The sequence below is a fragment of the Panthera onca genome, chromosome B4, assembly GCF_046562875.1.
Source record: "Panthera onca isolate mPanOnc1 chromosome B4, mPanOnc1 haplotype 2, whole genome shotgun sequence".
In the NCBI taxonomy this organism is placed as follows: Eukaryota; Metazoa; Chordata; class Mammalia; order Carnivora; family Felidae; genus Panthera; species Panthera onca.
In genome coordinates, this window is record NC_138345.1 from 89,671,008 (window position 1) to 89,695,780 (window position 24,773).

General features: G+C 43.5%; 1 protein-coding gene across 4 annotated transcripts in view; it reads left to right on the plus strand.

The window, feature by feature from the left end:
- TBC1D30 (TBC1 domain family member 30) overlaps positions 1–24,773 on the plus strand; it is an 86,176-nt gene that overhangs the window by 21,848 nt on the left and 39,555 nt on the right. The window contains exon 1 of one of the 4 annotated variants that reach the window (XM_060657065.3): positions 22,684–23,295. The exons of 2 other annotated variants lie outside the window; for them this stretch is intronic. In XM_060657065.3, coding sequence (XP_060513048.1) covers positions 23,133–23,295 — 163 coding nt within the window. In that variant the 5' untranslated portion in view covers positions 22,684–23,132. Of the gene's footprint in view, positions 1–22,683; positions 23,296–24,773 lie in introns of those variants that run through there. One more of the 4 variants, XM_060657066.3, reaches the window with a different exon arrangement.

Sequence of the window (24,773 nt, forward strand, 5' to 3'; positions counted from 1 at the left end):
GGCAACTTTGCCCTGGTGTGGTCGATAGCCCTTTTTACCTATACTGGTCCTTCCCTCCTGTGAAAGCAGCTTTCTGTTATTGTACTAAAGTGGGGGGTGCTTCCACCCTGAATACCTAATCTTGGATGCTTTCATCCTGAGGCTTCCTATATGTCTTCATTCCTATATGCCTTTTTTTTTCTTTTATTATTTATTTTTTGAGAGAGAGACAGAATGTGATTGGGAGAGGGGCAGAGAGAGGGAGACACAGAATCCGAAGCAGGCTCCAGGCTCCGAGCTGTCAGCACAGAGCCTGATGGTGGGGCTCAAACTCGTGACCTGAGCTGAAGTCGGACGTTTAACCAACTGAGCCACCCAGGCACTCCTCCTATATGCCTTGTTAACCCATGGGTGCAAGCTCAGGCAATTCCTAAGCTTATTCCCCACAGGGATTCTCTCTCTTCCTCTTTCTCTTCTCTTCCCTCACTCGTGTCCTCTCTCTCTCTCTCTCTCAAATAAAAATTAAAAACAAAAAAGTGATGGAGAGGAGTTTCTGTTTCAGTAGAATGCTGGAGACAGAAGCCACATTGATTTAAAAGGCAAGGGTGTTATAGTCTTTCCAAAGTCTTTTGGTGATGCAGTGAGATGGATTGAGAACTAGGCTTGTCCCGACTTCCTTGCATGGAGCCTTTTCTGTGTCCCCATTGGTTATTATTGATTAACCTTTTCCTCCTCTTAATTCCATCATTCCTTATCCTTAGTTCTATTATAGCACCAATAACATTTTACCATATATATATATATATATATATATATATATATATATATATATATATATATATATTATACACACACACACATATGTATGTATATACATACATATAGTGGTAGTTTGTTTCTTTATACATCTATTTATTTCCTTCCCCTGGCCATTTGACATAGATCTCCTGAGGGAGAGGCTATATCATTCACCTTTTTGTCCTCAGCATCTGTTACAATGCTTGGCATTGCGATGAGCTCATAGAAGGTCTGTTGGATGGATAGCTGGGTGGGTGGGTTGGTGGGATAAATTAAGAGGTTCGGTCAAAGTCACCGTGCATGTGTGAGGCAGGTGACTTGATGATGGAAGTGAGGGGGACAGGCGGAGTAGGCGCGGAGCTTGTGAACAACAGTGCAGATTTGGATTCATCACTCTGACATATGGGAAAGGGACTGATCAGGAAGGAGCAGTATCGGGATGGTTGAGATTGGAACTTTGTCATTAGTAAATGTGCAGGACTTTTGTGTAATTATAACATCTTAGAATTTTGGAGCTAGAGGGGACCTCATAATTAATCTAGTGTAACTGTTAACAGAACACAGGGCACTAGTTTATGTGAACTGCCTTCCTAGCTAGATTGAAAGCTTATTTGAGAGTTTGGCTGTTTGGCCAGGACATACTTATTAATTGATAATGTTAATACAGTCTTATTTCTATGCGAGGATGGAGTGAGTAGGGAAAAATTAGGTTCTATCATTCTAGTTAGAAGGTCCAAAAAACTGTTTGAAAATTTATGTATCAGGCCGCAGAACAATAGCAAATACAGATAATTCAGCTGTATTGTCTTTATTTCCTCAACAGCATTGTAAAAGTTTACTTACCCAATTCTAAATATATATCTGACCCTATCTCCCTCCTCAGGATGTCAGAAGTCTTTTCCTACCTGCTGCTTGGGGTTTTTGTCATGATTTTTACTTTCAATGGATTATATATCATTGAATAGTAATGTAACATCATTTTTTTTTTTTTTTTTCTGGTAAGGGCATGAACAGGTAGGTGTTAGTAATGGACTCTGTAGAAGTAGTGTTTTGAGGGGCACCAGGTGGCTCAGTCAGTGAAGTGACCAGCTCTTGATATAAGCTCAGGTCATGATCTCACGACCCTCAGACTGAGCCCCATGTCAGGCACCAAGCTGGGGGGTGGAGACTGCTTAAGATTCTCTTGCTCTCTCTCTCTACCCCTTCCTGCTTGTGCGGGCACGTGGTCTCTCTCTCTCTCTTAAAAAGTTGTCTGTCTGTCTGTCTATCTATCTGTTTGTCTGTCTGTTGGGAAAGAATAGCTTCTAATGAATGCACATCACAGCCCATGCCTAGCCTTTTAGATAGTGCTCTTTTTTGGTCTCACTCAGCATTTCCTTCTCAACACAGTTCCACTAAGGCAACATCAGAGTTTGCCATTTGGCCTGTGATCTCTCCCATAAAGTTTCTGATATGCATGAAACTTGTAGATAGGTGCCTTGGCTTTTTGTGTGTCTCAATCCTCCAGCTAAAGGTGCAGACAGAAAGGGTCTCATTCTTGGGGCGCCTGGGTGGCTCAGTCCGGTAAGTGCGTTGGACTCTTGTTCTTGGCTCAGGTCTTGGTCTTAGGGTTGTGAATTCAAGCCCTGCCCCCTACCCCCTTGAAGCCTACTTTAAAAAAAAAAAAAAAAAAAAAAAAAAAAAAAAAGTCTCATTTTTCAGGTCTTGCTGCCACTACTCAGGATGTCCACCAGAGGGCAGGCTTGCTCCTTTTCCTTATCCGGGGCTTGGACCCCCTCCTTCCTGCTCAGTCTTTCTCATATCCAGCAGTTTTCTGCTTTGTCAGATCACACAGTTTCCAGAATCAGTATGTGATATAATTAAAAACGAATGGAAAAGAAGGCACAAAAGTCATTTCCTTGTTTTCTCCATACATTGTGACTCTTTTGGGACAAACCTCTTTCAGCCCTTGTTGGTGGCCTTCTCTGAGCTTTTTCTGCCCTAATTGTCCCAAGATCAGCCACAGAAAGTATGAGATACTCCACCTTTAACCCTTGTGGTTTTCAGGTGTTGGGTGATGAGTCTTGATAGAACATTAAGGAGGCTTCTCATGTTTGGTTCCCACACCAGGTTCTCAATGTGCCAGTACTCCTACAAAAAGACCTAAACAATATATACACAGCCATATTGATGGATTTTTGATTTTTGTTGTTCTTGGAAAGATGTAATGATAATAATAATCCTCCTTTTAGAGGAGGAGCTAAATTTGTGAAGCCTATTGGGCTGTGAGTTCAGGAGTCCTGGGTTCTGTTTGTGGTATTACTGTTTTTTTCTACAAATTGTCCTTCTTGTCTTTGTTTACCTGTTTGTAAGCACAGTATTCTTCCCCAGGGACTTACTGGTGACTCTTCGAAGTGTCCCATTGAGAAAATATGTTTCCCCGTTCAGAGTTTTATTTGCTGTATTTGGGAAGGACTCACTCCACACCAGAAAACATAACAGATTTCTTGGAGGTAATGACCTCTTCTGTCTGCCATCCGAGCCTGGTCATTTTTTAATTTAGTTGCAGTTCTATCCCTTTATATAAGTGAATGTTGAGCGATGAGTTAGAAGGTGTCTCTGTTATAGTCACTGTGAATAATCCCCCCCCCCCCCACCTGCGTGTGGGGTGAACAGTGAAGTGTGCTCCAGGGGAGAGGGAGGAAGGGGGAATTATTGTTTAGTGGGTATAGAGTTTTAGTTTGGGAAAAAAAGTTCTGGAGATGGTTGTACAACAGTGTGAATATGTGGACCAATCAACTTCAGTATCCAGTGCCCTCCCCACGGATGGCTGGGACCAGGCTCTCTTAAATGGTCCCATTAAGTTAATACTCCTTGCACTTGAATTTCAGTCTGTGTTTAACTTGAAACCACATGCAGTGTGTCAGTGCTGTGAATATAGCTAGGGAATGTGAGTCTCAGAGTGATTAAATGACCTTGCTGAGTTTTCCCAGGAAATCAACCGAATTCTCATCTGAATTCATAGAATGAAATTTCAGATCCTTCAGGATCATTTAATCCAATGTGCTCATTTTACAGACGATGAAATTGAATGCTCAAACAAGATGTTTATAACCACCTTACACCTATTAAGAAGGCTTCTATAAAAAAAGAAAAATCTGGAAAATAGCAAGTGTTCACAAGAATGTGGAAAACATTGAAGCCCTTGTACGTTGTTAGTGGGAAGTTAAAGGGTGTTGCTGCTATGGAAAACAGTATGATGGTTCCTTAAAAAATTAAAAATAGAACTATCATATGATCCAGCAATTCTACTTCTGGGTATATGCCCAAAAGAATTGCAAGTAGGGTCTGGAAGGACATATTTGTATACCCATGTTCATTGCAACGTTATTTACCATAGCCAAAAGGTGGGAGCAACTTGAGTGTTCATCAGTGGAAGAACAGATAAACAAAAATGTGGTATATATATATACAGTAAAACATAGTTCAGTCTTAAAAAGGAAGGAAATTCTTTTTTTTTTTTAATGTGTATTTATTTTTGAGAGGGAGAGACAGAACGCAAGCTGGGAAGGGGCAGAGAGAGGGGGAGACACAGAATCCAAAGCAGGCTCCAGACTCTGAGCTGTCAGCACAGAGCCCAACGCAGGGCTTGAACCCACAAACTGTGAGAGCATGACCTGAGCCGAAGTCGGACACTCAACCAACTGAGCCACCCAGGTGCCCCAAAAGGAAGGAAATTCTTTTTTTTTTTTTTTTAAATTTTTTTTTTTTTCAACGTTTTTTTTATTTATTTTTGGGACAGAGAGAGACAGAGCATGAACGGGGGAGGGTCAGAGAGAGAGGGAGACACAGAATCGGAAGCAGGCTCCAGGCTCTGAGCCGTCAGCACAGAGCCCGACGCGGGGCTCGAACTCACGGACCGCGAGATCATGACCTGAGCCGAAGTCGGACGCTCAACCGACTGAGCCACCCAGGCGCCCCAGGAAATTCTGACACATGCCACAACATGGACGAACCTTGAGGACATTATGCTAAATGAAATAACGCTATCACAAAAAGGCAAATGCTATATGATTCCACTTACATGAGGCACCAGAGTAGCCAGAATTGTAGAGGTATAAAGTAGAATGGTGATTGCCAGGGCCTGGGGAGAGGGAGGAAGAGGGAGTTATTGTTTAATGGGTATAGAGTTTTAGTTTGGGAAAAAGAGTTCTGGAGACAGTCATACAACAGTGTGAATGCACTTAACGCTACAGAACTGTAGACTGAGAATGGTTAACACGGTAAATTTAGGTGTATTTTAATGCACATGCGTGCGCGCGCACACACACACACACACACACACACACACACACACACAGATGCTTATGGCCACATGGGTAATTGGTGCTGCGTTTCCTCTCAACTCCTATTCTGTTTTTGTCCTAATATACCATTCATGGCATTTTCCCCCCACAAAATTACTCGTGGATCAAAAGCTAAAGCATCCTTCCATCAACTGGTTTATCACTGTCCAGAAAAATCATTTTCATTGTTGATGTGTGGACGCTGTTTGACTCTCTACCTTCCTCTCCTTCAAATCACTTCCCATTCTGTGCTCCAAGCAGGAGGAGTTACATGAGGTGCTTAAAACTCACCACATTCTCAGGGTGATGGGGTGGCTCAGTTAGGTGTCTGACGTCAGCTCAGGTGATGATCGCACAGTTTGTGGGTTTGAGCCCCATGTCGGGCTCTGTGCTGACAGCCTGGAGCCTGGAACCTGCTTCCGAGTCTATATCTCCCTCTCTCTCTCTCTCTGCCCCTCCACGGCTCATGCTCTGTCTCTTTCAAAAATAAAATAAACATTAAAAAAAAACAACAACTCACCATATTTTTTCCAGCCACAACTATTTCCCCTTGTCTGGTACTCTTTTCTTCACTACCTCTATGTGGTAACTTCTATTTTTAGGGTGCAGCTGAGGGATCATCTCTCCTGCCAAGTACTTTTTTTTGAGAGAGAGAGAGAGAGAGAGAGGCAGAAGGAAATGGAGAAAATATTAAGCAGGCTCCAGTGCAGAGCCTGACGTGGGGCTCGATGTCACAACTGTTGAGATCATGACCTGAGCTGAAACCAAGAGTCGGACCCTTAACTGACTTAGCCACCCAGGTGCCCCTCCTGCCAAGTACTTTTGACTACATAGTCTGAATTAGATGCTCACTCTTTTCAGGGTCATCCTGGTCACATAGAATTGCCATACTTTATTTCCTGGTCTGTATCTTACATTGGACTCTGCTTTACCAGTCTTGATGTTCCCAGTGTCTAACACATTGCTTGTATACGGTAGAGGCTCGAAAATTTTTATCAAAGACGTACTGTATCTCGGAAGATACTGCTATAAGGGGAATATATTCAAAACTGCTGGACACCAAGTGCTAATCTGCATCTGTGCATGTGTATGTTTTTAAAGGCATCTCTCTTCTTTTAAATACTTACTAAAAAAATTTTTTTTTACATTTATTTATTGTTGAGGGACAGAGAGATACAGAGCACGAGCAGGGGAGGGGCAGGGAGAGGGAGATCCAGAATCTGCAACAGGCTGCAGGCTCTGAACTGTCAGCACAGAGCCTGACGCGGGGCTCGAACTCACAAACCGTGAGATCATGACCTGAGCTGAAGTTGGATGCTTAACTGATTGAGCCACCCAGGTGTCCCTTATTTATTTATTTTTAATTTATTTTTAATGTTTATTTTTGAGAGAGAAAGAGACTGTGTGAGCGGGGGAGGGGCAGAGGGCGAGGGAGACACAGAATCCGAAGCAGGCTCCAGGCCCTGAGCTGTCAGCACAGAGCCTGATGCGAGGTTCAAACTTGTGAACTGCAGGGTTTTGACCTGAGCCGAAGTCGGACGCTTAGCCAACTGAGCCACCTAGGCGACCCTCATTTTCTCTTTTTACTGTGCTAAATTACATATCACTTTACCATCTTAATTTTTAAGGGTGTATTTCAGTGGTATTCATCTTGCAAAACCACATCCACTAAACAATAAGTTCCCATTTCTCCCTCTCCCCAGACCCTGTAAACCACCATTCATTATTTGCCTTTAAAAAAACCCACTTTTTTTAAATGTTTATTTATCTTTGAGAGAGAGAGAGACAGAGCGTGAGCAGGGGACGGGCAGAGAGGGAGGGAGACACAGAGTCTGAAACAGGCTGCAGGCTCTGCACTGTCAGCACAGAACCCGACGCGGGGCTCAAACTCGCGAATCGTGAGATCATGACCTGAGCCCAAGTCGGACGCTTAACCAGCTGAGCTGCCCAGGTGTCCCTGTCTTTTGCTTTGTTTTGTTTATTAAAAAATTTTTTTTTTAAGTTTACTTATTTTGAGAGAAAGTGCAAGCAGGGGAGGGGCAGAGAGAGGGAGAGAGAATCTCAAGCAGGCTCCTCACTGTCCACGCAGAACCCAGTGTGGGGTTTGATCTCACAAACTGTGAGATCATGACCTGAGCCAAAATCCAGAGTCGGACACTTAATCGACTGAGCCACTGAGGCACCCCAGAATTTCCTTCCTTTTAAAGGCTGAATAATGTTCCTCTGTACATATAGGCCACATTTTGTTTATTCATTCATCTGTGGATGGGCACTTGGATTGCTCTCGCCCCTTGGCTATTGCAAATAGTGCTGCTGCAAATATGGAGTAGCTCTGACTTCTTAAACATGGCAAGTCTTGGGGCGCCTGGGTGGCTCAGTCGGTTAAGTGTCCGCCTCTGGATTTTGGCTCAGGTCAGGATCTCACGATCAGGAAACGAGCTGCATGTTGGACTCTGAGCTGACAGCATGGAGCCTGCTTGGGACTCTCTCTGTCTCCCTCTCTCTCTGTCCTCCCCTATACTCTCTCTCTCTCTCTCTCTCTCTCTCAAAAATAAATAAATAAACTGTAAACATTGCAAACCTGCCCTTGTGCCATTCATATAGCATTACATCAAAAAATACACCTTTAATGCCCTGAATTCTTTACAGTCTTCATCCTGAACCATTTTTCTCTATGCATCTGCTTTGTGTCCTTTTCTGGTCTCCTCAGCTTTGATCTTGTGACTTGTTTTTCCTCACTTAAAACTGCTTCTATGGCTTCCCTCTGCCTCTGTGAGTCATGATTCATACCCAGCCACTTGTTTGTGGTTTCTGATCAGTATTGCTACAGGTCCAGTCTGAAGGCTTGCTACTGTGCCTCGTGGAATGTGGGATCTCCCGATGGAATGTTGTCCTCTCCCTCTTCCTTGTGTTCTTTCTCCTTCCCTCCAGGTCTTTATCTTCCACGTTCTCAGCTGTTGCGGTCAGAGAAAGGGGGATTCTCTGGCAGTCGCCCTCCCACGTTCTGTTCAGTACAAAGCCCCCCTGCCTGACCGTTCATTCCTGCTCTTCCCCTCCACACACCTCCCACGGTTGCAAGGCCATGGAGAAATGAAGAGTGACCTCTGGGACTAGAGACAACCAATAGCAAAATGTAGCCCTGGCTCCCAACAGCCCTTGTTGGTAGGTCTGCGTTTCACATCCATTCTGATTCAGCCGTCCGACTTCTCCATTGCTATGTGCTCTCCGCCCCCACAGTGCATCTTTCCTCCTCATTCCTTTCCTTCACTCTCCACCTGTTCCTCCTTTGTCATTCCCCAGTGTACCACGGGCATGTGGCACTGGTTGTCAGTGACACACTTACCGGAAGGTTTCAGGGTAACGTAGGAGAAAGCTACAACAGGGAAGGACACAAGAAACGGCTGACTATCGAATTAAGTCTTAGACAGCATTGTCCTCGAGTATTCTTTGGACTTCTTCCCCTGAAAATTGCTCTCTGACAGTCATTTCTGTTAGACCCTAGTAATCTGTTTTAGAGCTCAACTGTCCTTCCTATTAGGAAGCCATAAAGCTTCGGAGGTGGAAGGTAAACTCACATCTGGCCTAATCTAATTTTTCCTTCCTGGGAGAGTCAGCCATAGATGAATTTGCTGCCCATAGCATCCCTCTATGTGGTTCCAACTCACCTAGATGAGGACCAGGTGGGTTGGTGGAGTATCCTAAGCATTTCTCTTTGACTAAAGTTCATTTCAGATTAAATTGTACATCAAATTTTGTAACGCAAATGTTGGACATATGGCAAGGGAGCATCTGAGGGGTTGACTCACTGCGTCAAAGCTTCAACATTAGTAAGTAGTTAATGAGATTTTGCTACCGTGTGTGATATTGTGCAAGAGTTTTCAAACACGTTTTTAAAAGTCTGGGCAATTTGGTTTGAATCATCTCAAATGTCATCCTGACTCCGAGACGTAGTAATTACAACAGCTGCTCCTTGCACATGAGGGAACGCAACAATGGCCTGAACATCACTCAAGACTGATTGTACCCTGAGTCCGCATCATTTACCATTTTTCTCTCTATGGAGAGGGTCTTTAATTTGTTGCTTTCTCAGCTAATTAACCAGCTTCCTGTTTCCTGTTTCACATTCGGCAAATTATTTTTAGAGATCAGTCATATCTGCAGTTTCTCGGGGAACTTTAAGGTGGCCCACATTTTCCCTGGGTGAGTTGTGGGGTGACCTGATGCAGAAAGGCATGCCCCATGCGGTCTCCACCAAGCCCATCTCTCTGTGGGCACTAATTAACTCCTGCGTGCCCCATCATGTGTCATAAAAGATACAGCTGGTTTTCTGTAATCCTAGCCTAAGAACCTTACTCGTTTGCTCTGTCATCATGTTTTTTGTTTGTTTGTTTGTTTGTTTTGGTTCACTGATGTGCTGAGCTAACCTTGCTGAAGCAGATGCTTTGTTACCTGTACCAGTACTTTGTTTTAGTAGATTAATAGAAGAGGGGGAGTTTGGGGAAATGATGGGTATCTTATTCAGTTTTGGTAACATAAATGGGGCTGTAAGCAAGTTTTCACAACTTCCAAAATGTTTTTGACCCTGCTTAGATAAAAATATCTGGTTATATTTCATTGGCTTAGTGGATAGAGCATGACTTTAGAGTGAGACAGACCTGGGTTCAAATCCCAGCTCCGCCTTATTATTTGTATGACCTTTGGAAAGTTATTTCACCTCTTGGTTGGTTTGCTTGTTTATTCCTTCTTTCTTTCCTTCCTTGGTTCCTTCTTAGGGAATAAAAGTCAGAAAAGTACAAGGAAAAATATAGTAGGCTCCCATATTCTCACCACCCAGAATTAACTGTATTTGATTGTATTTTCTTTTTTAAAATTTTTTAAATGTTTATTCATCTTTGAGAGACAGAGAGAGAGACAGAGCATGAGCGGGGAAGGGGTAGAGAGAGAGGGAGACACAGAATCCGAAGCAGGCTCCAGGCTCTGAGCTGTCAGCACAGAGCCTGACGCGGGGCTTGAACTCACGAACCATGAGATCATGACCTGAGCCGAAGTCTGACGCCCAACCGGCTGAGCCATCCAGGCGCCCCTCTCTTTTCTTTTTTTAAAGTTTATTTATCTTGAGAGAAAGAGAGGGACAGCATTGAGTGGGGGAGGGGGAGAGAGAGAGGAAGAGAGAGAATCCCAAGCAGGCTCTGTACTGTCAGTGCAGAGCCTGATGCGGGGCTCAAACCCACAAACTGTGAGATCACGACCTGAGCTGAAACCAAGAGTTGAACGCTTAACTGACTGAGCCACCCCGGAGCCCCTGATTGTATTTTCTTTTAGTCATTTGTTTCTTATGCTTAGTAAAACAATTACCCTGATGATATATGCATACACTGCCCTTTTGCTCCCCATTTCTTGGAAGATAATTGCTACCTTTTTGGTAAAATGAGATAATTAGAGTACCTAGTTTAGTGATAATTCATAGTAGACAATGGGTACATGGTAGTTCTTGCTATTAGTTGTCCCACTTTTATCCTTACTTCTTTCTTTGTGCAACTGCTTTAAAAAATATAGTCCTGGTAAATTGACAGACTTAGAAAAATGATTTTTTTGGACAAGGTATTTCTCCTTCCTGGATGTCTTTGCCACCTCCAGCTCGAGGAATTAGCGTTAAAACATGTAAGAATGTAGAGCACACCATAAAACTTACTTACATTGCAAATCAAAATTTATTGAAAGACCAGAACTTTCTACCAAATGATGGGCTACATTTGGGAAAACTCTTTAAAATAAAATGATGGAGCCAAATTTCAGAAACTTGCATGCATTATTTAAAAAGTTATAGTATTGGAGGAATGGAAAGACTGAGAAGAAAATTGCTTACTTAAACTGTGCTGTGAAAGATTGATTTCCTGGTTGTAGTGATCTTGCAGGGCAAGTGGCTGTTGGGTAAATAATGCTGGGGCTTTATTAATTTATGAAGAGCAGGGAAGGATTAACTTGTCTGCATTGAAGAGACTTCTCCTCAAGTAACATGTTAAAAAAATCAAGATGATTAAAAATGTGAGCAATTTGTCAATTTAAATTAATGTTCTCTTTTATGGGCTTCCTAGACTAATTTTACACTAAAATCCATTCCAGAATGGGTGGTAACATAATTAAAGAGCAAAGAAGCTAGAGTGACCTGGCGGCATCATTTGTAATCTGTAGCAATATTGATGTAATAGTTTAAAATGTCTTTCCTTTAGGAAGGGGAAAAAATAGTTTCAAAAAGAGAGGGAGGAAAACCCATAAGAGACTCTTAAATACAGAGAACAAACCGAGGGTTGATGGGGGGGCGGGGGGAGAGGGGAAAATGGGTGATGGGCATTGAGGGGGGCACTTGTTGGGATGAGCACTGGGTGTTGTATATAAGTGATGAACCATGGGAATTCCAAAAACCAAGAGCCCACTTTACACACTGTATGTTAGCTAACTTGACAATAAGTTCTATTAAAAAAATAAAAATAAATAAAATAGTAGGTCATATTTATATAGAGCTTACCGTGGGCCAGATGGTATAGTAAGTGCTTTACCTGCGTCATTGGATTGTTAGAATAGCTCCTATTAAGTAGGTACTTTAATTGTCCCATTTTATGGATGAGGAAACTGAGACAATTAACTTACCCAAGTTACATTGCCCCTGAGTGGTAGAGCCAGGTTTCAAGTCCAGACAGCTGGTTCTAGAGTCTGTGCTTTTTGGCTACTATACTATGCTGACTGCCTTGATAGCTAGTATTTTAAGAGCATCTTTCACCTGATAAGCAGAGCAAGTATGTGACATTTGAGCATTACATGTTTTGGAAACTTGTCAGGGAGACTAAGAATAGTGTTTGGGGATTTTTTTGGTGCTTTGTACAAATGTCAGTCAAAATAACTGTTTATAAACACATCTGCTTATGTCTCTTGTAGTTGAATAAAAAGCTCTTTTTCAATGAGTGGGAAGGTATGGCTCTCTTCCTGAAATGATGAATTTATGATGTTGTTTATTTTTAACATTCATGTACTGAGTACCAAATGTGTACAGAGTCCCATGCTAGCTGCGGGCAGTTGTGGGGGGGACATACAACAATGAATAAGACTTAGTCCCTATGCTCAAAGGAGTTTATGATCTATTGAGAGGAGAAGATGTGCTTATAAATAATTCAAAGGCATAGCTGAATCAGCTGGGGGGGGGGTGGGAGAAGTGTGGCATATGGAATACAGGTGCTAAGGCAGGTACCATGTGTAAAAAATTATTTTTAGAGAAAGAATTGACCTATAACACCGTATTAGTTTTAGGTGTATGACATAATGATTTGATATATACATATATTGTAAAGTGATTACCACAATCTGCAGGCACTGTTTTTATTTTTTATTTTATTGTTTAAAGACATTTTTTATTTGAGTATAGTTGGCACACGGTGTTTACAGCTTCAGGTGTACAACACAGTGATTCAGCTTCTCTATACGTTATGCCATGCTCACCACAAGCGTAGCTACCGTCTGTCATCATGCAATGCTATTACAGTATCACTCACTGTATGCCCTATGCTGTGCCTTTTATCCGCAGGACTTACTTGTTCCATTATTGGAAGCCTGTATCTTTCACTCTCCTTCATGCATTCTGCCCATGTCCCCACCCCTTTCCCTTTGGCCACCCTTAGTTCTCTATAGTTTTGATTCTGCTTTTTGTTTGTTTATTCACTTATTTTGTTTTTTAGATCCCACATATGAGTGAAATCATACAGTATTTGTCTTTCCCTGTCTGACATATTTCATTTAGTATAATACCCTCTAGGTCCATCCATGTTGTCACAAAATGGCCTTTTTATGGCTGTGTAATATTCCATTGTATATTTAAATGCTACATCTTCCTTATTTACTTGTCTGTCAGTGGGCACTTATGTTGCTTCTATATCTTGGCTGTTGTAAATAATGGTGCAATAAACGTAGGGGTGCCTGTATCTTTTTGAATTAGTGTTTTTGTTTTCTTTAGGTAAATACCCAGTAGTGGAATTATGGGATTGTATGATATTTCTATTTTTGATTAAAAAGTTTTTTTAATGTTTATTTATTTTTGAGACAGAGACAGAGCACAAGTGGGGGAGGAGCAGAGAGAGAGGGAGATACAGAATCCAAAGCAGGCTCCAGGCTCCGAGCTGTCCACACAGAGCCCAACACGGGGCTCGAACACACGAGCTATGCGATCATGACCTGAGCTGAAGTCAGATGGTCAACCGACTGAGCCACCCAGGCCCCGTATTTTTGATTTTTAAAGGAACCTCTATACTGTTTTCTACAGTGGCTGTACCAATTTACATTCCTATCAACAGTGCATGAGGGTTCCTTTTTCTCCACACCCCTGCCAACACTTGCTACTTCTTGTCTTTTTGATTTTAGCCATTCAGACAGGTGTAATGTGATATCTCATTGTGGTTTTGATTTGCATTTCCCTAATGATTAGTGATGTCGAGCATCTTTTCATGTGTTTGTGGGCCATCTGTATGTCTTTGGAAAATTTTTCTTTGGAAAAATTTCCATTCAGGTCCTCATGCAGGTACCATTTTTAAATGTTCAATCCAGGATCGTGATCTGATATCTTTTGTGTGTCATAGAGGCAATGAAAAAAAAAACCAAAAAACATTTACTGACTGCCTATGGTGTATCAAGCCCTATGCTGGAAAATTATTTAGGAGTTTTCTAAAATACTTTGTGGTACTTAGTTTTCAAGTATCGGGAAGGTTTAAAATTTAGAGAAACCAGAGGTTGCTTTTTTTTTTTTTTTTTTTTTAAAGATATAATCTATTCCCTCCCTAGGAGCTGGCATATCTAATTGATTCTGGCATCAGGCCAGACTAACATACTGCCAAGTGAGACTCTGTGATAAGCTGGGACTAAAGACAATGGTAATTAAAGGTGCCAGCACTGCTCTATCAAGTACATGAGTATAATAGGCCATATTTGTATTGCTTCTAGAAGAGAAGAAACACATAGAAAGTGTACTTATTAAGCTGTCTGCTTCTTTAAGAGTTTTTCTCTGTTACCGGGGCACCTGGGTGGCTCAGTTGGTTAAGCGTCCCACTTCAGCTCAGGTCATGAACCCATGGTTCATGAGTTCGAGCCCCGCGTCAGGCTCTGTGCTGACAGCTCAGAGCCTAGAGCCTGCTTCGGATTCTGTGTCTTCCTCTCTCTCTACCCCTCCCCCACTTGCACTCTGTCTGTGTCTCTCAAAAATAAATAAACATTAAAAAAAAAATTAAAAAAAAAAAGTTTTTCTCTATTACCCAAACTTTAGGTTGACTTTCAAAGACTAGAACACATACATAACCATTTCCAAGGATACACCGGTATATTCCTTTTTTAAAAATGTTACTTATATTTGAGAGAGAGAGACAGTACACGAGCAGGGGAGGGGCAGAAAGAGAGAGGGAGACAGAACCTGAAGCAGGCTCCAGGCTCTGAACTGTCAGCACAGAGCCCAACGTTGGCTTGAACTCACAAGCTGTGAAATCATGACTGAGCCACCCAGGCGCCCCACACTGGTGTATTCCTAAATGTTTATGAAGGTAAAGGTAAAAATGAATAAGTCACCAGATATGCTACCCTTCAAAACACTGAGGACTGTGTTGATTGATACACCATAAACTTCCTCTTACCCCCAGGTACATGTAATTCAGGAGATATGCATTTTCCTTTTAATGTAGTTCCTAACATGATTTGGGATTCCTTTCCAGTAGTGTCTTGGATTCTCATATAATGAGAGTAATGATCTAAAGATAATGTAAGATTCTTAATAAATACATAAAAATTCAGTTTGTTCAGAATAGTCTTTTGAAGTCCAAGAAAGTGTAATAATACATCTTACAAGTATTCTTAATGAGGACGGAAGCCAAAAGGATCTTTTTGCTTAAATTGCAGCTTACCTGAAAATATAATAACTCCACCTGTATTCTCTGTGCATTACAGTTGGTAAACATTTATATTGGATTGAGGGATTCTTACAGAGTAATAGAATTTGAGTATCAGTTAAACTGAAGCTATTTCACTGTTATTAGTTGTTGAGCCATACCTCATTTTACACGTCCATTGAGGGTATTCCTGTCTGCTGGGTGTGTAGCTTTTGCCTGAGAACTCTGAAGGACAGGGCATTTAAGGCGTCCTGAGGCTCTGGGTTTTGTTACAGGTAGAGCATTCTTACATTTTGCTGGTATCTGACTCTCTGTAACTTCCATTTAGCAGTTCTGATACAGTCCTTTGGAGTAAACATGAAGCTAATCTTCTTTTTTCTTTTTAATGTTTATTTATTTTTTGAGACAGAGAGAAAGCGAGAACGGGAGGAGCAGAGAGAAATGGGGAGAGAGAATCCCAAGCAGGCTCTGTACTGTCAGCACAGAGCCCGATGTGGGGCTCCATCTCAGGAACTGTGCTAAAATCAAGAGTTGGATGCTTACATGACTGAGCCACCCAGGCACCCTGCCAATCTTAATAGTCTTATCAAGTGAGTGAGGGCAGTAGGGTAAGAATGCAAAGGAAGAACACCTGGTCGGAACCTCGGTGAGGTATTCTGGCCAGTCACACTCTCCTGTGGGTCTGGTCCTGGGTCCTCTGCTGGGCAGATATTTGGGTAGACCGCCCTCCGGGCCATTTTAACTTTATCCTGTACAGTAACAACATACACTAAGGAAAAAAGGACGCCCAAATGTAAATGTATTGAGTGCCTACTTTGTACCACTATGTGCTAGACTCTGGACTTTTGCTATTATTTTGCCATTTAATTCCACACAGGACCTCAAATCAGTATCGTTGATTCTAAAGATGAGGAAACTGAAAGCTAGGAATTAAGCAACTTGCCCGCAGACATCGAGCTAGTGAGTGGAATTCTAACCTTGGTCTGCCTGCCTTCAGAGCCAGCACTTCCGTGACACATCACATTGTCCCCTGGAGGGCCGCACTAGGTGCCGTGACTGCTTTGACACGCTTCCTCATTAGCCTGCATATTCTACGCCTTCTGAGTGATCTGAGGCTCCCAGACCAGCCACGCCAACATTAATGTTGACTCTAATCTCTCTTTCCAATACTTCTTTCTTCTCACCATCAAAATTAAGCACATTCTTCTTAAGGACATGACCCTTCTCCTCTCTATGAACATGTATTTGCAAGCCACGCTAATTTGCATCAATAGGTATCAGAAACCCTCTCCTTTCATATCCCTTGACTGGGTCAAAGGAACCATAGAATGGTTTGGTGTAAAAGGCTGGGAAGGCCAAGCTAAGTAGTTCCTCATGACTAGGGTGAACAATGACACCGTCTCCTGAAGCAATGGTCTGCGTCTTCCAGCTCTACTCCTGATGTGGAAGCAAAGAGCCAAATCGCCACAATTGTAAGAGCCGAAATCAGCTTTGTCCTTGGCTTGTTTTCAGTTGAAATCTAACAGTTTAATGAAATAAAGCCCTGGGGAAACATTGGAATACACAGTCCTTAGGGTAAGGTAAAGATAAGGCTATCCCTCCACGTACTCACATGATATTTTAAATACTCACATAGTATTTTAAACCTTTCACACCGTCCTGTCACCACCCATTTTGTCCTTCCCTCAGTAAACCGTAAGTTCCTTGAGGGTAGAGAATGTACTGAATTCATACTTTTATTTCCCACAGACCATAGCATAAAGCCTTTCCAACTGCGGTTGACGAATGAATGTTTATTTCATGAATGCATAAATGAATAAAAGAAATACAAAGATGTCTTTCTGTAGTCAACATAAACCTACCTCAGGCAGTATTACATCACTTTCACTTATTTGGAGGCAAGAAAATACTTCATAGAAAATCAGAGGCCAAGAGGAATAATATGATGACTTCTAAAATTTTGGGTTAGCTGTGTATCTGAGGTTGTGTGGACTTGGCTGCAGGGTTTTAAGTACATTTTCATATGGTACCCAGAAGTGGGACTTCCACTCCCCTTGGGAATTAAATTCTCATATCATGGTCATAACTTAAAAATTTCTGATCTGTAGGGGCACCTGGGTGGCTCAGTCAGGTAAGCTTCCGACTTGGGCTCAGGTCATGATCTCATGGTTGGTGAATTCAAGCCCTGCGTTGGGCTCTGTGCTGACAGCTCAGAGCCTGGAGCCTGCTTCGGATTGTGTCTCCCTTTGTCTCTGCCCCTCCCCTGCTCATTCTCTCTCTCTCTCTCTCAAAAATAAATAATAAACATTAAAATTTTTTTTTCTGATCTGTAGACAAAACTGGTTATTCTTAAAATACTTCATCCAAAATATTTGAACGTGTGTGTGTGTGTGGGGGGAATGTTAGGAGTGGTTTTGTTCTTGAAAATATCTGATGAAAGGGAGTAGTCCAGAGAAAGCATCAACAGTGACCCTCAGGAGGTAGAGTGGATTTGGTTTTGGAATTTAAAAGCTTCTCTGTTCCATGCTTGATAGGATCCTTTCTCTCAAATAAGATACAAAAGCCACACCTGATTGTCTGCAAGGATGACTGTATTTAAATAGAGAAATCAGTTTTATGACTGAGGGGAGAAAATCACACAAAAAATAAAATGTCCCATGTACATAACATGATATGTCAGATAATTGTAAGATTTTCTTCCCCCTCAGTTTCTTCCTGCTGCCCTGCCTCTATGCCTCTTTCATGACGGGAAAATGGTTATGATTGATGCTCATCACCATGAGCTCATAGTGCGTGGGCTTTGTCCCAGATAATGGGTTGAAGGAACTACCTATTAAGTCCTTACTTTTAAGTAGGTCTGAGGAGAGTGTTAACCTTTACAGTACTGGTCATAGTTACTGTCCCTTTAGGGGAGATGTGATTTTTACTATTCAGGAGTTGCTCACAGACTTTCTCAAGTCGTGGGGAGAGCAGAGAGGAAAATAGTGGCTTTATGCCACCAGACCCCCGCCCTTCTAGTTAGCAGGGGTGCAGAGATGTACCCATCTCCTGCTAGACCCACTAGACCTGCTATGTGGTAACCTCTCATCTGCCGTCAGAGACTTGGGTACTCACAAACGATGCGAGAAAACTCTGCAGCTATAAGGATGAGTTCCAGGCTGTTTCTCACCCCTCCCGCCCCCTGCCCCCCACTCCCAAGCAAGACAGCTCCCTGTAGGGTTTTTTTCCTCTCCTCAAAGCAGGCTTCCAGGGCTTTTTCTCTTGGTAATTGTCACTACTAGTTCTGTTCAGTCCCTGTAGATAAGCACGTAGGCCCTTTTTATTTTAAGATTTTCCTGTTAAAAATAGTAGCATGAGGAAATCACAAAAGTCCCAGACCCGATTTCTGTCTGGAAGCCCCTTGGGACAGAGCTTTTATTCCTTAAGTTGGGCTTTCTGTGCCTCCGAATAAAGGAATATTTTGCTCTCAAGAGAGCCTCACTCCCAGCTCAAGGACCTGAAGGTGCAGGGGTAGCCGAAGATCCCTGCTTCTTGTATCAGCCTGGGAACTTCCATCTCTGGGGATGTCCCGTGGGGATTGGACTCTGTATACCATTCAGGAGGCTCTCTCAAAACACTCATTTTCTTTAGCAATCCAAGTAAGTTTCAAATCCCAATCAGTTTTCATTGAGCCTTCTTTTTGCCAAATACAGCTTAAATTGTAATTGTTCAAGGCTGTGCCAAGGTATGATTTGCCCAAATGTGAATTCACTGATATTATTTGATTAGTAAAGATCACTCAATTAGTAAAGAGGGATGTTAAGTTGGCCTTGGCTGGGAATCTTACCACCTGAGGTCTTCAAGCAAAGTCCATGCTGGCATTGTTTCCTATGCAAGTTGACTTCAGGTGACATCTTTTGCTTCTAGAAAACAATATTGCAGACATGAATAAGAAACCATGAGTCATACAATAAGTATAATACTAGGCTTATGCCATGGCTGCTTTTAGACCATTGTATTTTACTGCTTGTTTAATTATCTGTTTGCTGTAAAAGTTGGCAATCCTGGCTTTCCTCTTCAATGTAAACAAAATAATAATATTTAATTCTGTCACTATTTATTGCTATAATAGTAGAAACTATTTTTTTTCTTTTTTTGCTGTTTTCAGTTTCTATGTAGTTTAGAATGGCAAGTTTTCAAGGAAACTTTTTTAAAAGAGTTTTTCCTTGTAATAAATTGGAGATGAAACAATTTTTATCTTGAAAGTAAACAAACCCATTACTAATGGGAAAAAAAAAAAATTGTCTGGAGAAGAGTTATGGAGAGAGGGCTTTTTGTCAGCCATGACATGTCGAGGTGGGCTTGGCAATCTAGGGTCTAGATTCTCCTTTGGTAGTCCAGAAACTTGATTTCCTCAGCTCACTGAGAACTGGGCAAATTCGGGGGTATTGGCTGCTATTAACTGGCTGGTGCATTTTCTTCTTTGCAGCAAAATCTATGGGAAGTCAGATGACACTCAGCCTTTGTTTGGTGAGCATGGAGTCTGGGCCAGAGGGAGGGGGATGGTCTGAGAGGCACATGTCCACCAGCTGTGGGAGCTGGATGTCCCTTCCGCTCCAGAGGCAATGTTGTAGAGCCGAGCCCACTGCTCCTCTTCTTGGCTGCTGAGGCTGTCTTTCCTGCTGGCCCAGTGTTAGAAACTGAGTGTGAATAGCCTCTCTGGTTAAAAGAGAACACAGAACCCCCTAAGGTTTGAGCAGATGAGAGCTCTCTGGAAGATGAGACTGTGCATGCAGATACCGGCTTGTTTTCTTGGATTTTCCCTCTCCTTCCGGTTCTCTTCCTTTGATTCTGGCCATTCATCACCGTCTTCACAACCAGGGGCCTGTGGTGCCCTCTAAAAAATTGGCTAAAGCCAAACGTCAGTTCTCTTTCTGTTATTACTCTCAGCACAGCTGAGATAGGCTGGAACAGTCAATGGACATCTTATTAAAATTAAGAGAAAGCAAAAGGAAAATCAACATGTACTGAAACTATGAAAGTATCGGGCTGACGAAGGATAGATTTTGAGCTTGGTGTAAAGTGTTGGGAAATCTAAGCCAAACAGTCAATTATGACCAGGTTAAACAATGACTTCATCTTCTCAAGTGATGAGGCAGTACTTTTTCAAAGCATTTTTCCCCCAGTGGGGCAGGCATAACCGAGTAGCTTACGTATCCCAAATGAGCCAGGTTTACTTTTGCAGATTAAGAATCTCATTTTAACAGATTCTATATGTATGAAATGTGTATTTCATGATTAGAGTTGTGTCATTTCTGACATTGTCCTCAGATTCTGGGGTACTTCATAAAGCCCAGAATGTACTGATTACCACATAAGTGTGCCAGAGTCATAAGAATGACTTCTTTTCCAGCTCTTTCAGAATATCATTAGGACTGCATTTAAAAAATACTCAATACTTTTCAATCAATAGCAGTCATTGTTTTTGATGGTCAAAAATTTCCATCTTTGGCCAGTAGTAGCCTATTCATGTGACTCTTATGTCCTTTTGACATGCCCCTATTAGTCTTGGAGCACTTCCTTACTTCCTTAGCTCATCAAAATGGTTCAGGCTCATCTTGTACTTTTTTCTGGCTCAGATGTAGAATCAGTCACACTTCAAAGGAGTCTTGATTCTTTTTAGTGGGGAATGGTTTTTAGAGACCACAACTTGGGTGCTGCAGGTGTTCATTGCTGCTGGGTTGTCTTTAGGTTTGAACTGCACAAGTCCATTTATAAGTGTTTTTTTTTTTCAATAAATATAGTACTGTAGATGCATTTTCTTTTCTGTATGATTTTTAAAAAAATTTTTTTCAATGTATGATTTTCTTAAGATTTTCTTTTCTCTAGCTTACTTTATTGTAAGAATACATATATAATACATTTAACACACCAAATATGTGTTTTTTTTAAGTTTATTTTTAAGTAATCTCTATACCCAGTGTGTGGCTCAAACTCACAACCCCAAGACCAAGAGTCTCATGCTCTACTGATGGAGCCAGCCAGGTGCCCCCAAAATTTGCATAGGAATTAATTTTTTTTTTTTAATTTAGAGAGGGCAAGTTGGGGACAGGGGCAGAGGGAGAAAGAGAATCCCAAGCAGACTCTGCTTAGTGCAGAGCCCAATGCAGGGCTCAATCCCATGACCCTGGGGTCATGACCTGAGCTGAAATCAAGTCTCAGATGCTCAACATACTGAGCCAGCCACGTGCCCCAGTAATTAATTTTTTTTAAGTAAGCTCTGTACCCAGTGTGGAATGCAGGACCCCCAAGACCAAAAGTCACATGCTCTACTAACTGAGCCAGCAAGGCACTCCATTCAAATATGTGTTGATTGACCATTTATGTTATTGGTAAGGGTTCTGGTCAGTAGTAGGCAATTAGTAAGGTTTTTGGAAGGTCAAATTTATATGCAAATTTTCCACTATTGGGGGTGGGTGGGAAGGTTCACATCCTTTACTCCCCTGTTGTTCCTTGTTCAACTGTGTATGTATTTTTGAAAAAAAAAAAAAAAAAAAAAAAAAAAAAAAAAAAAAAGACAAGTTCATACTAGTTCCAAAGTTCCAAATATAATATTGCAGAATTAAAAAACCCTTAATTTCTTTGTACACTTGAGTTTTCGGTTACACTGAGAACATCTTGGTTTCTTGTGGTATTAACATTATTTGCTTTATCCCATAGTGTACATAAGGATTAAAAAAACATCAATATAGTAACAATAATGCTACTTACTGACATTTAAGGTTTTTTTTGCAGCTCTTTTTGCCCTTGGAATATATACCACCATTGATGTATAGTCACAATACTGTATTCTAAAGCAACTTAGTAATTTTTTCTGTATTCTTGTGCCAACAACAGGATATTCAGTTAGGTTCATTTATTTCCATTCATTTTCATTTTTTCTTTTTATTTATTAATATAACATGTTATCCCAGAGTCAAAACTATATAAGGCACATCCAGAGAAGTCTGTTTTCCATTCCTCTTTCTTCCACACTGTTCCCTCTCACATAAATACTTTTTTTGTTGTTTTATCCATGTAGTATTCCTTTTCTAAATATTAGCAAATACAAATGTCTCTGTATTTCCTCCTATCTCCTTTCCTTCCTTATTCCTCATTCATTTTTATGATTAATATTCCACGGGTGACTGTCATAGTTTAAGAATGACTCCCTCCCCCCCCCCCCCCCTTTTTAAATAGTAATGATAGTTAATAGTTCTAAACTACTTAAGTCTATGGCTGGACAGAGGGGGCACTTAAAAAAACTTGCTTTTAAATGTGAACAATTCTTTTTTCTTGAAGCCTGTTCTTCCAAGAGAAACAACCATTATTATTCGGTGTTACGCGCTTTCCATGCCTCTCTAAGCTGCCAGGAAACTGTGTAACACCATTTGGGATGAAGCTTGTGTTTCATCACCTGCCAGCTTCTCTGCCACGCTGCCAGATTCGTCCTGCGTTCGGCTGACTGTCCCTTCTGAAGCTGCCCGGATAGGTGGGCACTTGAATCTCTCTGGTGTTCTGCACCTGAGACTTGCTGTCTTTGGTGCCACCCTCCAGCCCCTCCCAGATCTTGGGAAAAGCGCGGAAGTCTCCCGCAGCTTCTGGTCCCGGGGCGCATTTGTTCACCTGGCCGCTCTCCAGTTCCCAGGCTCCCGGACTCTGGGGTTTCCAGGCTCCGCAGTCCTGCGGTTCCTGGGCGCAGGTGCCAGGAGCCCGCCGGGCGCTCAGGAGCTGAGGCCGCCCTGGAGCTAGGGCCGCCCGCCTGCGCATGGTGATGCCGGGATTGGGGGCGGGAGCGCCGCCTTCATCTCCCGCGCGCTCGCTCGCTCGCTCCCGCCCCCTTCCCCGCCCCAAGCCCTCTCCTGCCTCAGCCGTGCAGGCTCCGCACTGCAGATGCCTGCCGACCGCCCCGCGCTCGGTGGCTCCAGCGGTGCTTCGCAGGTCCCTTCGACCCCCGGGCTCCCGCCGCACTCTCGCTGCTCCCAAGGGCCCCTCGACTAAGGAGACCCGCTAAGTCCCGCGCGCGGAACCGCTACGCCGGCAGGGCGGCGGGGATCCAGGCGGACGGTGGCCGCGCCGGAGCCCCGGGCTCTCTCGAATGCGGCAGGACAAGCTGACCGGCTCCCTGAGGCGCGGAGGGAGATGCCTGAAGCGGCAGGGTGGCGGAGGCGGAGGCGTGGGAACCATTCTGAGCAATGTGCTCAAAAAGCGCAGCTGTATTTCTCGGACCGCGCCCCGGCTGCTCTGCACCCTGGAGCCGGGTGAGGTCCCGGGGCTGCAGATGGGGCACTGGAAAGTAGCGTGGCGCCCCGGACTGGTGCCTCTGCCTCAGTTGAACTCCGCCTAAACCGGGCAGCGCTCGCGGGCCGCCCGGTGGGGCGTACCGCGGCTCGGCGCGGGCGGGGCTGGGTCGGTCTGGGAGGGAAGAGCGCAGACGAAGGCCTGGGCGCGGGCAGCGGCCTCCCAAGGCTGGGAGGACTGGCTGCTCCCGGTGGTTGCCCGCGGGTCCCGACCCTGTGGCTTGTGCGCGGTCTAGCCCTGTTTGTACCCAGAGCTTAAGGCGAGCGGTGCGCTCGGCCTTGTCCGCGTGGTGGGGAAGTGCTGGCGGCTACCCGGGCTGCCAGAGGCCGCGCAACCAATTGTGCTTCGGGCTCACTGGAAGCCACGTCTTGAAAGAGGTGTGTGAGGCGAAGAAAGGAGAATGTTTGATTCTTGGGGTCGAAGGGGGAGGCAGCGGCTGCGAAGGAAAAATCGGGTGCATTTTCCTGAGTGTCCCCTCGGCGTGAGTGCTAGGGTCAGTTCGCCTGGAGCCTCTAATTTGTGTGTCCGTTTGGGGAGCGGGCAGGAAACCCTCCTGCAAGTAGAGATCCTTTCTTACAGCTAAAGTCCGGGAGCGCGCCTTGTGTGCTAGGCTAGGCCCTTTATGGTGGTAGCCTGTGTTTACACATCCTTGCTTCTCTAGGCTGCATAACTCCGCGTCTGCTCCACCACCCGGCATCCCTCCCCGGGGTTTTATGGGCCTGGCGCGGGTGCCTGGGCACAGAGCTTTCTGGCAAAGGGTGGCCGCAGAGGGAGCCGGCTGCACTCTCGCCGGTGCTTAGCGCTCACTTGTCCCCAGCGTGGCACCAGCGGGGTTCCAGGCGAGTTCGTCCTCCCCCAGCCCCTGCCCCCCCCCCCCCCACCCCGCGCCACCGGGGACCTGCTATCCTGAGGCTGCTGGAGAGAATCTGACGAGGCGCGGAGCCCCAAAGGGTGGAACGCGTGACTGCCTTTACGAACCTTGTGGTTTCTTTGTTTTTCTCCCCGTGGAAGTGTCTAATTGCAGAGACTGTAGTATTTATTCACCATCTGCCTTTACCCTTAAAAAAAAATTTCCTTTCCACGTTAAAAGTGTTTTATATTTCTGAATCCGGAACAGCCGTGACTATCAGATGAAACATAAGCCTTCTCCCCTGCTTTAGAAGAAAAGAGGAGAAAATGACCTGATTTCAGCTATCGCATGCAGGTGGTGAATGATCAATTCCAGTTAAATCCTGTGACTCATTCTAGATCATGAGAAAATAGTTGTGGTTTAGATTAACCCCAGCAGGTTTCAGCACCTGGTGCCCAGCAGGTGCTCTGAAAAAGCAAAGGGAGCATATTCGGTCATACATACAGGGAATCCAGAACTGTCAGGTCGGTTGAAATAAGTCAGCGCTGGACAGAATATCCTTGTCTTTGTTAAAGCAAAAGTCATGAG